General features: G+C 48.1%; 2 protein-coding genes across 2 annotated transcripts; one reads left to right on the plus strand and one right to left on the minus strand.

The window, feature by feature from the left end:
- Positions 1–1,733: 1,733 nt before the first annotated feature.
- EURHEDRAFT_515568 (hybrid sensor histidine kinase/response regulator) lies at positions 1,734–5,129 on the plus strand (the record flags this gene model as incomplete). Its single annotated transcript, XM_040786394.1, has 2 exons — positions 1,734–4,563; positions 5,062–5,129. The coding sequence occupies 2 exons, from the start codon at positions 1,734–1,736 to the stop codon at positions 5,127–5,129; spliced, it is 2,898 nt and encodes a 965-aa protein (XP_040638494.1).
- A 2,315-nt stretch (positions 5,130–7,444) lies between these two features.
- On the minus strand, positions 7,445–8,761 carry EURHEDRAFT_402921 (uncharacterized protein; the record flags this gene model as incomplete). Its single annotated transcript, XM_040780177.1, has 2 exons — positions 7,445–8,473; positions 8,552–8,761. The coding sequence occupies 2 exons, from the start codon at positions 8,759–8,761 to the stop codon at positions 7,445–7,447; spliced, it is 1,239 nt and encodes a 412-aa protein (XP_040638495.1).
- Positions 8,762–16,034: the final 7,273 nt, after the last annotated feature.

Genomic DNA, 16,034 nt, shown 5'->3' on the forward strand with positions numbered 1-16,034 from the left:
GAAGCTTAACAGTATATCGAGACCTACGGTGGCAGGGATTTTGCACTTCGCTGTATGTCTTTACTGCCACATGTGTTTTGGACGCAATCCCCCTCGCTACCCAGTGGCAGCTATCAATTTTTGAAGGCTCGTCGATAAGCCCAGTTTTCAGACCAGTGACCACGGTGCCGTGGCCCTACGTACAGTATTGTGGATCAGCGACAGCGCCGTGCCCTTTCAGACAACCTCCACTGCAGGTGCTGAGACACGATCAGCTCGCTGGCAGGGCATTGGCCGTCGCAATCCGAGTTCCCACCACATCAAAACATGTGGGAGCATAAGGTTTGCTCTGTGTTGCATGACAATGGCTGGATGGTGACCAAGACTAAATAAGCGAAGTCAGGCTTGCTAGGCTCGGGTGGTGTGTCTGTGTTCGCGAGGAAGAGCAACAGAGCGCAAAGCCGTGCGCAAGCCTGAGAATTGCTCTGGATGGCCAGACCTGCAATTCTCAAAGACCATTTCAAAGCTACTCCGTACTTCTTTGGGTCCAGATACTGGGCCTGGAAGTCTTAACGGTGAGCGTTGGTAGTCATCCATGTATCGGGCGGTTCGAGAGTTGATTGTTGCCAGTCCCCAGCTGCTGTTCGATATTCCCCTAGACTTAATGCTGACTGAAGTGAATACTTTAGTTTGGAATGAGGATGTTTAATGGAGTGTATTCACAGTCAGGTGTCTTCTGCGGTGAAACAGATCACCGACTGCCCTGTGCGGCCGATTGGTCTAGAATCGGGGGTCACTCGGCATGCCTTGCAGTGCTGTTAATGGCAATAAACGCGATGTTAACAACTTAACAGATATACTGAACAAACACTAGCACTAGTAATGCATATACTTTGTATACATACTCTGCACCTAGGAAGACCATGTTGGTGTCTGACTGTATTCCGCGCGGCAGTCTAGACCGGGGGATCTGCCAACTGGCCCGGGTTTGAGAATCTGAGGCCCCTCCGGCTCTCATTTTCCTCTTTTTCGTTTCTCTCTCTTTTCATCTCATCCTCTCCTCCGTCTCTTCCTTCTATCCATCCTTTTTCCTCTGCTTCTCCTATCCTAGTATTCCCATCATCTTCATCCTTTATTTCTCCCTCCGACTGCTTCTCTTCTGACCTTTTTTCCGATTCGGCCCCCCAGGCAGCGCCCCTCGTGGAAGCAGTCGACTTGTTTACTTCTCCAGGGGTTTTTCTCTATTCAAATATTATTCTTTTAATCTCAACCAGCGTTTATTGTGATATCCCTTTTCTTCTTCTTCTTCTTCTCTTCTCGTTTAACATCTTTGAACCTTTTTCGTCTCTTTTTAATCTTCGACCGCAAGGCTGGGAACCAAAATCGGCTCAGGAACAGAACCACCAGAACCAGCCATAATAAACCGTCCATGTTTTAGCTTTCCAGAGCCACCAAATCCCTCGATCCTAACCTTGGATCTGCTGTATGTCCTCGACCAATCGACCCAAATATACGGATAATGGCCGGCTTTCACCTCCGTCTGCGTTGATCCTCCGATCGCTAATGGTCTCGCCGTGACCTTCTCTCCAGCCTGTCTCGAAAAGGAAGCCATGCTCTGTGTTTTGTCCAGAGGTCCATTTTGTGAACCGCTAATCTCTCGCAAAAGCACTGTCGTCACTTGGCGTCCGCCTATACCTTGATTTGATCCTCTCCCTTTCTTCCCATCTCAAATTCGCCCTTTTCATAGACACACCATGCCCGACTCCCTTGAGCCGGAGTGGTCAAATTCCTTTCGATCCGGTCGCAACATGTCGTGTCTCCCGTGCAAATCAGAATGCTTGTCTGAACCGACCTCTACCTTCCGTGCCGATTCCTCCAACCTGGACCAGCATCCGAACAGAAGCTATTTCGAGCAAGCACAGATCACCGCAACGGAACGCCTGGCAAACCTGAAACAGGAATTACGGTCGTTGGACGCGGAAGTCTTTTGGACTCGTCTCATGGAATCCGTCACCTCCATCTGCGGCGCGCAATACGGTTTCGTGGCCCGGAGAGTTGTCGAAGGTGAGCCCACCAGTGGCGTTGGTGGGAAACGACCCAGCCTGTTCGGCTTCGCATTCTACTACAACGATGGATACCATACTGTTGGCATGCACCACGACCGTTATCTTGCTTGCGGCAATCCATTGTCCCACATGGACCACGAGAAACCGTGTCTGATTCCCGACAACCTACCATCTTTCGTGTCCTTTGGCTTAGACAGACTACCTTTTACCGCGGAGGGATACTTGGCTGTTCCGCTTTTTTCGGACCGGAAATGCTTGGCCCATCTGGGTCTGATGTGGTCCGAGTCAGGCCTGCGGAAACGCAGTCTTTCCTGGCCGTTCCTGGAGATGGTTCTCAACTCCTTGGAAGGTCTGGTGGTTCAGCGGATTCGCGAGGCCCACGGCGGAAAAGCGCCCCGGAAAGAGCCCAAACCCATCGCTGCGGCGCAACCGACCATGGATGATTTGCATGCCACCCTTCTCCACGGATCGACCGACTTTTCCGCTCAACCGCTCAAACCATACGCAAGAAGCCTCTCTCACGAACTGCGGACTCCGATGCAGGGTGTAGTGGGCATGCTGGACGTCATGCACGCGACCGTGCGGGAGGCTCTCGAAGGCAAGCATTCGATGAGGACAAGTTCCGTCTTTCAATCCTTGAAAGAAAGCATTGAGATGGTCCAGGACAGCGCTCGCCGGGCGGTAGAAGCGGCAGACAACGTGGTCCACGCGTACGACCTCAACATGCAGGTGCCCCAAACGCCACAGGTCGAACGGGACAACGAGTTCTTTGGCGGTACTCCAACGCAGTCACCAGTCGCCCCATACGATGGCGGGCGTCCCAACATCTTCATCGAGGGGAATAATATCACAGTGAATCCCTACAAACGACGGCGCAGTAACCCGCCAGAATACCATGGGATGCAACCGCCGAAGCAAAAGATCGTTCGGATGTCGTCTCGGAAAGGATTGTCTCCGCGAAGCGAAGAGGTTAAGAATGCGGTCCACGAGAGCGATAAAATTGTCCATGCAACGCCGGCGCGCCAGATCGAAGCCGTCATGGCCAACATGGTGGACCCACGTCCTTCATTGGCTGTTCGACGATCGGCACCGCACCTCCTTCTGGAAGGCATTAATGTCAATCTGAAGGGACCCGCAATCAGACATACTAAGCTTCGCGACTTGCTTCGTCTGGTCATCAATGAATCCCTCCATGTCGGCGGTCGACCCGAGTTTGCCTCGAGCCATGCTACCGAACTGGGAGAGAAGATCGAAATCCGTTCCCGGTCTTGCAATGGAGAAATTGTTCCCAAAGTCATCAACTGGTTGGTTGATTCTGCGTTGCCAGACACCCTGCTCGTTGACGATCGAGACCTGGCCAAACTGATTTCGTGTGTCTTCCTGAACGCCGTCAAGTTCACCAACACCGGTACCATTACCGTTTCAGCAACCATCGGCCGCAAACCCAACGATGTACGGATCACTGTTCAAGATACCGGACCTGGGATTCCGGAAGCTTTCCTGCCTAAACTGTTCAAGCCTTTTGCTCGGGAAGACGCTTCCATCACTCGCAGTAAAGATGGCTTAGGCTTGGGACTTCTCGTGGCAAAAGGCCTCGCCAGAAAGATGGGTGGTGATCTCGTCTGTGTCCGGTCTTGTACTACCGGCCCGGATCATGGGTCTGTGTTCGAGATCAGAGTACCCGTCAACCAAGAAGCTTGCAAAGGATTGATGACTCCGGAAAAAGTCGTGACACCGCCACAACTCACTGATTCGTCACGTCTGAGTAGCGGAAGCACCAGCTCCTCTTCTTTTCTATCCCCTTGCAATCGTATTTCCAGTCAACCTATCCAACAGCCGTCTCCTGCTCTGTCGGAGGAACCATCATCATCGCATTCGCCAGCCCCCAAGCCCAAATCTTCGATCAATGGCGACGCATACGACAGCGCTCTGGGACAGAAACACCCCCTCACATTCTTAGTCGCCGAAGACAACCAAATCAATCGGCGCGTCCTTGTGCACATGCTGAAGAAACTCGGCTACCGCGAAGTCTACGAAGCCTGTAACGGCAACGAAGCCGTACGGGTCATGCAAGAGACTCTCACCTCGCACCGTGCAACCCTTATGCCACCCGGCGGCCCGACAATGACCCCCGAGAGCCCGGGAGAATTTCCTATCCCGGACAAACAAAATCATCAGAAGAACCTAAAGCCGGTCGATATCATCCTGATGGATCTGTGGATGCCAGAGATGGATGGCTACGAGGCAACTTCTAAGATTCTGCAATTAATAGATGGGTACCACGGGCAAATTCCTCCTAATCCTCGACGAAATTCGGATATTCCCTCGAATTTGAATTCGACGCTGCCTAATAATACATCAGGAGTTCAACTCCCGCCATCCCCGACGGTCTTAGCGGTCAGCGCGGATGTAACGGACGAAGCACTCAGCCGTGCATCCAAGGTCGGGATGAAGGGGTATATGACCAAACCGTATAAACTAACAGATCTCGAACGGCTAATCATCGAGTTCTGTGCCGGTGGCGGTCGTACCCCTGAACCATGAAATGAATGAACATACATGACTTGATATCACATTCTTTTTATTTCATTCTTCGATATATAGCTTCATTTCTTCATTTCTTCTCTTTTTCCTTTTTTATATCTTTCTTTTTGATCGATATGATCCGTTTTGGTTTGGTCTTTCTTACGGGCGTAAGCCCGATTCGGATTGTATTTAAGAGCGAAGTTCCTGCCCTCGGTGGTACTGTTAATAATGATTCATGACATACATATACTTAGAATCGATATTTGCCTGGTTATAATTCTCGTGCGGAGTAGAATTGACTTTGCTTGTTAGTCAAAGTGTTGAGTAGAGTGGGCAAGCACATACTTGTTTAAGGCACCTGATATGACAGATCCACCCATTGTTGATATCCATAATAAGATATTGCAACATCCCTACGGTGTAGTGGTATAGTGGTGTATATCAAGACTTTCTTCCTACGGTAAGTCCCTGCTCGAATCTCAAACCCTAGCACCACCGGCACCACGACCACAACACAACAAGGATTCCACCATGACCACATTCAAGGCTCGATCATAACATAAATCCTTTGTCGTGCACTTACGGAAAATCAATCCACTGGCTGATTGAAAGAACCGAGAAATCAAGTAGACGGCTTGTTTCATCTACGAAGTCGATTCCTCCGAGCAAAGCCCGTTAGATGTGCATTTTGCGAGAGGAACCCCTTAAGAAATGGGTGTAGCATAGTGAAGAGCGCCATGAACATAGGCAGTCGCGCGCAGTATCTATATTCTCAGTCTCTAGGTATGCTGAGATAAGTTGATCGGTATCCTCGAGTACGTCAATCTGTTTGGATCGGCTGGAAGAGGGTTGGTATAGGATAGTTCCTGGGTTCATTGAATTAGTACAGGTCTGGTCCAATCAAACTTTATGCCATAGAGTAAGTAGTGATCAGTGAAATGATAGGAGGACGGGGCATGACTTGATAGGATTCATATTCCCTGTTATCAACGCGGTTGCCCCAGGTTGTACTGACCACAAACCGGGTGGTCCTTTGGATTGGCTCGGGGCAACCTGTACTCGTCTCCCCATCTGGACCTGAGGACCCATTATTTAGATACCCTATTAGTATATAATCACCTCTCCTATTAATCCCCCTCCCCAAAGTCTGTACTATTCCTCCATATAAAGTTCCCTGTCCCATAAGTTCAGTTGGGGGGGTTCTGGGCTCGTTTATCTGTCAGTGAGGCCACTCTAAAGGAGAAGGATGTTCGATGGCTTGCTCTTTATAAAAGTAGTGAGCTCGACCTGCCAAAACTTAACCATATCCGCCCGAAGACCGACCTTCGACTGCTCGATTTCTTCTTCGCAATACTGAATCCTGGACCGATAGAACCTGCATCGTCTTATCAGTTTCGGTCTATCTTTTTTTGTGCGGTACATAGTATTCATCCACTCCGAGCACCGTACTTGACATAGCAAATTGGATCTATAATAGCATCCTCATGCCACTACCTATCATAGCTTTCAACCATGTCTTGCTGTACATATTCCGGAGTGATGGCGTAGTCAAAAAGGGATCGATCATTTGTTGGCGTTGGCGTTGGCGTTGGCGTTGGCGTTGGCAGTCTTCACACGATCCATTGGTATTCTAAGAGTTGCATTCTTGCAGTTTGATACGTTGGGTAGGTCGTATCAGCAGCCATGACGAACGAGAAAGACGAAGGGTACTACGAGGACGGACAAGTATGAGATAATTCGTCTTGACCTTTCCGGCCCTAGATCTGGTCCAGAGACCACGCGCCATGTCTGAGCGTTTGAACTTCAACGCCAAAGCAGGCTCCGGGGACTTATATTACTGCAAAGGAAAGACACGAAACAAACGCCTTTGGCTGGTCTCGCTTTTATCTAGCATTGCATCTGCAGCCCGAGTACGCAATGTACACAAGAATGAACATTCTCAAGCCTCTACAATCAGAAATAGAAATGAGAAGTCCATAAAGTAAATTCTTAACTTCTCCAGACAGTCACAATAGCTATCTGCAACTCTCGAATTTTAATCCGTACAAGAGGTCGATGAAAACACATGGGTATAGCAATCTGAAACCTCCACCTATCCCGCAAGAAAAGGGAAAAGAAAAGATTTTTAAGCCGTTTTCCTTGTTTTTTTGGGTGGCGTATCCGTTGTTTCTTTCTGTGTTTTTTTATTTATTTTTTATAGTTTGGAACCGTTCCCGGATGACCTTGGTGGCCTGCGAGAAGACGGTTGCGAACCATATCAACATGTTCGTTTTGGTATGGTAGGTGAAGGCGAGGGGGAAGGGGAAGGGAGGGGATAACGAGGTAGGGTAGAGGGGCATCAAACAAAGGAAAGGGGAGTTTAAAAAAAAAAAAAAAAAAAAAAACATATTTCGAGGGCAACAAGATAGTGGTCCCTATTAACGCATGCCAAATACAAGATCTCGCCACCACCAACTAGGGTGCTTGCAAAAAAACAAAATGGGGAGAATGCAGAAACAATATGACAAAGAATATGCAATTTATAACTCGAACGGCTCGCGCTGCAAATGCTAGATATGAGAATAAATGCTTCTTGGAAACAACACCCAAGTAGATGATGGTTTGCGAAATGAAAATGAAACAGCGAATAAAATGGGTATGCAGTTTTAAAACATATAAACGAAAAGAGATGGCCCATACTCAACTCACTCGAGTCCGGAGACCATGATGAACGGAAAAAGAAGTGTATGTTTCAAGGACAGACCGGAGATAAAAAGACTCGGGTCGAATGGATATGACACAAATCGCAGACATCGCAAGGATGAGAATCTCCATCGGTCCAGCTGATCGGGCTAGAATTCTCAACTTCCGCTCCGGCATTGCCACGTCCGGGTTTAAAAGCCCGTCTGGAAAGCGATCTGAGGCTGCGGCTGGAATTGTTGGACATACGTGGCCTCCGCTTGATGATAAGGTTGGGAAGTCACGTACTGCATGGTAGGCGGGGGAGTCGGCGATGCGCACATAGCTCCCTTAACGAAGTGAGAGTTGCCAGCATGGGCAAATGCCTCATTCTCGGGAGTGATGGGCGGCGTGAGGTAGCCTGCCATGTCCGAAAGATGGTTGTTCTTTTGCGGAGTGGCCAGGCCAATCTCTCCATGGTACGGCTTCGATTCTGCGGGAACTTCAGACGGAGGAGAAGGCGGGGTGTAGCTGGAAATGGAAGCCTGGCGGGCCAGGAACTGTTCGAGGAGCTTCGAAACCCTGGAGTAGTGGGCCGACGAGTACTTCCGGGCCAAGACCTGAGACGGCTGGTGAAGCTGTTGTGAGAGCCCAACCAGGGTCATCGAATCGTATTGAGCAGCCCACTCGGTATGACGAGGCTGAGGACGGTTAAGGATGCAGCGAGAGAGAGCCAACGATGCACGGGCAAGGTCCGACGGAGGCTTGGAGACGAACTCGCGGTGAAACAAGGCAATTTCCAGGATGTAAAGAGCCAAGTGCTCAACCTCAGGCTCGTAAGGCGAGTCCATGACGGCGACTTGAAGAAAGCTGTCCACGGTCGGGTGTCCAATGGTCCAACCCAAGGTCTGCAGAACGTGCCATTCCATTTGGATGAACATGTCGTCATCGTACAACGAGCAGCACATCGACTTCAGCTCCTTGATGGTAGGCACACGATCCTTCTTGTCGCCATACTTGGCGGCAATGAGGAGGGCTGCGCATCCAACGAGCTGATAATGTCTCTTGTACACCACACGCTTGGAGCAGTATCGGTCCAGAAGGTTGATGGTGAGGAACAGCGTTGTAGGAAGAAGTTGGAAGGCAGTGTGTGCTTCGATCAGGAAGTCTAAAAGGTAAGGGCGCATGAACCATTGGATCTCGGTTTGAATATCGATCGATTCCACGTCCGGAAGAGTAGTAGCCTGTCAAAAGTACGATTCCAACGGTCAGCCCCTTTTTCCTTGACTCAGGAGTTACACACGGCCCAAGGGACGACTCACTTCCATATCCAACATGTGAGACACAATATCCTCACGCAGTTCATCACTGGTCATTTTGGATAGTTCATCCGCAATGGCATATTGACGTTCACGGGCAATGAGCCTGGCATGTTCCTTGGGGTCCATCCGGGGTACACGGAAGTCGTCGTATGTCTCCACGAAGAAGCTATCGCAAGGCTGGTAGCTGGATGCAGGGCGATGAAAAGCCATAGTGTCGAAAAGAATAGGATACTCAAGTCGGATAATAATTAGGTGTGCAGGGTATTAGAGAATGAGCGGAACCTGACAAAGAGCCGTGTCTATCAGGTAACGACGGAATTAAGAGAATGACAGTCGTCGAAGATTAGGTGTAAGAATAATGAACGAAATTAGTTGGGCGTATTAAAGAATGACCAGTAGAGACGATAGTCTGGATACTGTGAATAAAAAGGCGGAAAAGAAGGCCAGTTAACCGGACCTGAAAACCTGTCGCCAGAGCTGGGACCACCGTATTAGTAACCGAGTATTAAAATAGATTAAAGATTAGAGAATTAGGCGTAATAAAAAGGAGAGAAATTTGCACGGCAATGAACGAATCAAGATGATAAAGGCGAAGAAAGTGTAAAGTGCAATAACAAAAGACTTTAAACGAGTGTGAAGGAAGGCATAAAACAAGTGTACTGAAGGTGGAAGGGAGAGGCCCTCCTTGAAGAGGAAAACGACGAGTACTAACCCAGATAAAGGCCTTCGGGCAGAGGGCACTTGTACAACCCTTACCGTGACGGCGAGTCTGGCATCTAGGCTGAATGGAAACAAAGGAATGGCCTGTCAAACTGGAGACTGGATACCAGACCACGAGGCAAAGGACGAGTCAACGTCTTCACCCCTAGGAACTGGCGCTTGAAGAATTGCGCCCCTTTGTGTACTCGAGAATGTGGAACAGGATACCCTATGAAGGGGGGAGGGAAATCGTCAGGGGAGGAGCAATGGGCAAGAAAAAAGAATGGTCACCACGTACAGCTCGCGGAGCAGCGTCTTTCTCACTCTCACTTCTTCTCTCTTATGCAGTGACGGTTATCGTTGAAGCGACGTCGTGGGATAGGGAAAGGCGTTCAACGGGCAAAATCCACATTAAAGGGGTGTAAAAATTCTTCGTTGACCTGAGAGACAGAAAACCCGATGTTAGCCAAGAAGATTCTTCAGAGATGCTGCAACATCGAGAAACCAGAAACGCCCGTGGACTGAGATTGGTATATTTCAGGTATGTGATGACGGTCTTCGAGGCATGCTCCACTGTCCAATACATTCCCCGTCAAGCGACCCCAGAACCCCTTTCATCTCTCCATTCAAGTTATACGGCCAAATGGTACTTTTCAAGCTATCCAGAGGAATTATCACCTGGGCTCCCTTCCCATTGTGTACTCCGTACACCTGGCCGGGTGTCCAAGATCGATGGCATATGCATTCCAATTGACACGTTTCATTTCTTTCCTCTTTACCAACACATGGCATTATGGGCAACGGCAATTCCAGCAGCTCTCTTCCAACTTGGGACTCCGAGACTTGAGGAGAGGGGTTCGATAGTGCACGGCGGAAACCGGGGAAATGCTTCGACCAGCCATTGCGGACAATACTCGAATTCGCAACACGAACGAAGCATTGTGACCACACAGGCAACATCCTGACGACCAATTCGACCATCGAACAGGCACAAAGCGGACGAAATATACTCAAACACCACTTCTGATATACACCACAAAAAGGGACGGAAGAAAAAAATTATTCCTCACCTTTCACCGACTCACAACCGAATCATGTACACCGAAAACGATCACTGGTGGTTTTCAAATCTGGAGAATTGTCCGAAAGAAAAGAAACCACCCTGTTCTGTCGCTCTTCTAGCCGGCAGAAGCTGAATCAGGGGAATCTGAACCGTCGAGGTCACGAATCGGATAAGGACAGCGGCGGTAAAGACTTCAGGGGGGAGGTTCGGCGTTTGAGCTAACAAACGTCGAAGGGCGAGGTCGAAGCGAGATGCTCAACTCGAGCACTGGTTCAGCAAGGCAGAAGAGAGGTCGACTATTCAATCGACCAGAATCTCGACTTTTGCCTGTAGGGCCAGTCTCAGAACTCTCCGAAAAAGGGAATTAGCGGGGAGGTGGTGGAAGAGGAAAGGGAGAAAGAGAGGTGGGAAAGAGAATAGAAGAGAAAGAAGAAAGAAGAAGAAAAGGAGGAGAGAAAAGCTAAGGAATTGTCTCTCTCTCCAAGCGGGTGTGGAAGAGGAAAAGGGAAGAGAGAAACGAAGAATTAAAGAGGCTCGACAGAGAAAGAGGATCGCTGCAGCTTACAGTCACTAGTAGTTTGTATGTATGTACGAGTATGTATGTATGTTCGTACGGTAAGTATTGTATGTACGTACCAGGTTGGAGGTGTGTATGATACAGCGAGTTGATCGACCGGATCCGCCACTTCTGCTTCACACCGTCTGATCCGGAGTTCTTCTAGCAAAATCATGGAAAGGGAGGATGTGAAACAGAATAGACTCAATTCCTGACCTGCTCACCAACCACGCCATGCAGGAACAGAGGCACAGTTGGACAGTTGAGTATGGCCAGTGTGACTGGACGAGAAAACAGTAAGCCGATACCAATTGGTAGTTACTAGCCCTTACTGTATGTGTGTATCTGAGTATTGTACTTTATGTACGTCTACACTACTGAATGAAGCCAGCTTCAAGTATACAAGTCCAAGTAAAGCGGTCATCTATTCACCAGATACCATGAACGACTAGCAAAGAAGACGGTCAATTCCTTGGATGCATTGGAGTTAGATTGCCCTCTCCTTTGTTACCTCGCTTTCCTTCCAGCCCGGCGGCCGCCTTTTCCTAGTGGAGAGGGCTGATCTCCGGTCATTTTTAATATCTCATTATTCTTTTCTTTCTCCCTGATTCTTCGACCCCAGGAAAATACACCTCGGTGTTGTCATCACCGGCATACGGAGTACATTCAATTTCAGTGTGATTGCGGTCTACACAGGGCAATGATAGTCTATTTCTGACTAGCAGCGAACGAAGGCAGCAATTCCACTCATTACATAGTCGCACGACCAAAACTGGTTCATACCGGAGTAGCATAGTAACCAGGACATTACCCGAAATATCCTTCCCCTAATATTGCTACTATTATTGTTGTGTCTGTTATTATTATCGTCACCTCCGGAGTACGGGGTACCAACTTAGTAGCTTACTGGTCCCGTACCCGGCCGTTCCCATTAACCAGAGCAGCACGGTCGCTCCTGGTCAAAGTCGATGATTGCTTCCTTGACGCCAGAAATCATGGTCGGCCATGGTTGCACTTCTCTCTTTTTCTTTTTGCCTCGCGTGTATTTTCCCGCAGCCAATCCTCGGCGGTCATTCATGTCTTGGTCTTTTAGGGGCTGATCCTACTACAACATAACAGGGATTATTCTGTCTATCTATCGAACAGTTACCGGTGTATCCGTCCTTTGCTTTTTTTTTTTTTTTTCCGCTCTCATTGATCAATCACCTCTAGTTTAGAGGGTTGACCTGGCAAAGGCAGACCAATTGCTGGCTAAGACTGATGAAACCCTCTCTCCCGTCAAACGCACATGAAATCAAGTCACCCATGGCACCGATCCTATTTAACTCTCTTTGGTTGCGATCTGACTTGGACGCGTCCCGGTCACCGTCAAGGTACAAGTGCTTTACAGGTAGTAAACATTTCTTTTACCGGGTCGTACTTGTATGTAGTCGTGATTAATTCGCGTCTGAGCGCGATAGGTTTCGTATTGCACGCTATGTTGCCTATCTCGACTCGGGGCTAGATTATCATGGACGTCAGTCATCCCCGGATTTGAGATTATGGGAACTGTCAAGTTCTTGCTGTTCTGTTTGAAGCAATATCACAGACGAGTTCCTTGCGTTTCCATTCTTGTCGTTCTTGACCCCTAGCAATATCCGAATACGGAGTCTGATGCAAATAAATCGCGTTTGCCACTTTATGGTATGTTGATCTTACATTCGGCAAAAGCCCATGAAACATCAAGTCAAGGGATCTACTACTACGGGGTAGTGTATCATCAGGAAAGCTTGGACGAGAGAAGCCATCATACCATTGCATCACCGACTGGTGAACGAGATAAAGATGCAACTCAAACTAGCTCAAGCTATGGTTCGGAATATTCGATCCTTCATATTCCGTAGTTACCGTACAAGTACAGAGTACAAATACTCGTACACGTAGAACAGTGGCCAGCCTGAATTGATGTCTCGCAATCGCAGGCCCATTTAGTGGTTCTCCTTGGTCTATCTTAAACCTTCTGGTCACACCATCGGATATGAACGACAGGCTCGCCAACCAACCAACCAACCAGTCTGTCAGCGAGAAATAAGAAATCGATGGATCATTATTTTTGGAAATTGAATCAGCACATCTCGCATGCGGATTGGGCCGGGTTGGCCTCCGGGGCGCGATGGAGTCATGTATGTATGCACATCACGATTCCGGCGTTAAGGGGTTCCAGCATTCAATATCTACAAGTCCTCCCGTACAGGCAATTCCTGGCTGAAAATGTAGTCAAATGTTGTACGGAGTATGGTTTAGGATAGTAGAAACTATCATTTTGCTGTCGCCCCTTTGTTGCTTCGTCAACAATAGTCGCTAGGCCACCATCCCCCGTTAGCTCCTGGCCAGGATGGCGTCAATAGGGATCGGTCAATAACCTGGATCCTGCAATAACTCCCACGTTGCCCCTGGCTGGGTCTCGTATTGCAGGGTACAAGTCGAGTGCATAATTATGCTTCACTATTCCGTAGAAAACTCCGTGCAGAATGCTCGGGGTGACTACCTACGGGTCCTGGATATATATTCGGGGTACAGAACATCACTTCATCAAGAGTAACTCACCGTACTCCGTACGATACCATAACCATCGTTTATACTCTCGTAGTTCTTGATCATCAGGAACAGAACAGTAACCTCTCCTATTCATCCCCTTGCTGCGTACCTGCATTTATCGTAGTTACATGGAGGACTATCTTGCGTTCCTTGCTGTTAACACCATTGAAGGACTGTGGTACCGTACATTTATGCATTGTCTCCCCTGGCATCTAAATAAAATAAAACTACCACTGTTCTTGTAAAAGTTCTCCTGTTACGTACGTTGCCCTCGGTAAGGTGGCAGATATATATGCACTGCACTCCAGATACCTCGTTGTTGTATAGCCCAACAATTCTGCACAATTACACATCTTTAGCGTCTTGCGATTTAGCGATAGTGCCATCCTATTGAACCCATCAAAACACACCGTAATACAAGTACTTTTTTCCCGGTGTATCTGTATACATACAAGCGCTCCGTTTTACACCGCTCAGACAAGACAAGGCTGCCACCCATACACCGTAAACTCTGTACTTGTACAAGTACTTCGTACACCGTACAGTGACTGGAAGAAAAGAACAAAGACATCCACAGCGGAGCCTACAAAAAAAAAAAAAAAAAAGAGAGCCCACTTAGCCTTAGCAGCCCCGTTCCTACCAGAAAGCAGCAATATAATATCCAAGCCGATTCTAAGGCTGGTTGTCATAGAAAAAGAAGAATTATGGAAACATGAAAAGTTCTGCAGCCCCGCAATTTCGACCGGGCCGATGCTGTACCAGTACGAGCACAGACAGTACAGAATCCTACAAGTAGGACCTTTATCGAGATGATGAAAGCTAGTTACTGCTTTGAGATTCTTTAGGTTTTCAATTATCTATCGTCCCTTCTGTCAAAAAGTACCTGAACAGCTTGCAATGCCGCGTCGAAGTAGCGGTAGCCCCGGAGACGAGCGCAAGCGGGGAATTTCACTAGGATGCATACACGTAGAACAAAACGGAGTGCGATGGACTTGCTCCCGGAAATCGAGTATGCGGTGTGGTATGGACGTTGAAACCTTTTTTTCGGCTGTCAATAGTGGCCATTAACGGTTGGGAATAAAAGTACCCGGCATACAGATGTATCTCTACAGTATCCTACAGCAGCCTACAGGATACATACAGAGTGCAGTGTACTTGTACGTGTACAGACTGCATCCCAAAGCCTTGGATATATGATGGTATCGAACAACTATCGGATTGGATGGTAGTCTAGTTTTCCGTGCGATATTTCCGTGGATAGATCAGCTTTGATGAATTATTTCCGTCCAATGGTACCCGGATTCTATAGCATTCTGTACGTAGTACAAGTACACGCTGTGCCCTGATCATTCACTAGACCACTTTTCTATATGAAATCTCAACATATGTATGTCAGAATGGTGGGATACTGGTAATGTACCGAAGCCACGGAGTATACACAGATACTGGCCAGTACCGCTTTTTTTTCGACGTAAACCGAGCACATACAGAGACTACGCTAGTTTCTTGTACCGGTTGGATCCGCTGAAACAAAGACGAGTATTTGAGTATCTGAACCGAATTTGAGATAGATTCTGGTATTATTTGATTCAATTGAGATCATTCGAAGTTGAGAGCGATGAAACAGTTGCCAAAGTATACAGAGTCAGGACGTCATAAGCACATACATAGCAATCACGACTCGAAGATATACATCGCACAAGTAAGTGTTCCAATGGTTCTCTACAGCAACTCTACCGATTGATACTGTACCATCCCGCCGAATATAAGCTATGGAGCTGTCATGAAAAGAAGAATTTTCTCTCCAATGCAACGAATGAAAACGGTCCCAAAGTAAGAGACACACAACAATTTTAAGACAATATAACCCTTTCAAGAATCTTCACTGGGGCCTCCGGAGCAATGAACCATGGTTCATTCAATTTTTCTTTTTCTTCCGACGTCTTCCATAACGGTCATTTCCAGATTGATATTGGGAGCTCCGAGTCTGTCCCTGTGTACAGTCTGTAAGTGTGCGATACGTACAGGGTAACTTATACATTCAAACTTTCCATACCACATACAGGCTGTACACACTAATCCGGGAATGTGTTAGCGCGAACACTAGTCGGACCCGACAGTAGCGCGGGCCCACTTTACGCGCTAGCCTGAAGAGGCTAAATTGGAGCTTCTTCGCAACTTAAGCCGCATTCATCTTTGCCGCGGTGAGATTTCGATGGAGATTGAATTTATTCACTGAGTACAGAGTAAGGTACGGTGATGCTGGATCGCTAGAGAAATACATTACATGCCTATGAAGTGTTGATGGGGCAGTGAACGCGAGTGTTGGCGGTGTCGGAGGCACCGCATGAATGCGGTGCCTCCGACACTCTGCCAATGCCTTCGTTATGGCAAGTGAAACGAGTCTGCTGTGCCAATATTTGGCAATGCCAACAACGCGAGCTAGCGCGCGGTAGCTGATGATCATGTGATTCTCTTAGATCATACCCAGAGTAAGTTACCTAGCTACTCCATAGTAGTAGTACTGTTCGTGAGGCAGTATCATAACGTCATTGACGGGTATTTCGCGTCCCACGTTTCAACTGCGA

Source organism: Aspergillus ruber (genome assembly GCF_000600275.1).
Source record: "Aspergillus ruber CBS 135680 unplaced genomic scaffold scaffold00014, whole genome shotgun sequence".
Taxonomy (NCBI): domain Eukaryota; kingdom Fungi; phylum Ascomycota; class Eurotiomycetes; order Eurotiales; family Aspergillaceae; genus Aspergillus; species Aspergillus ruber.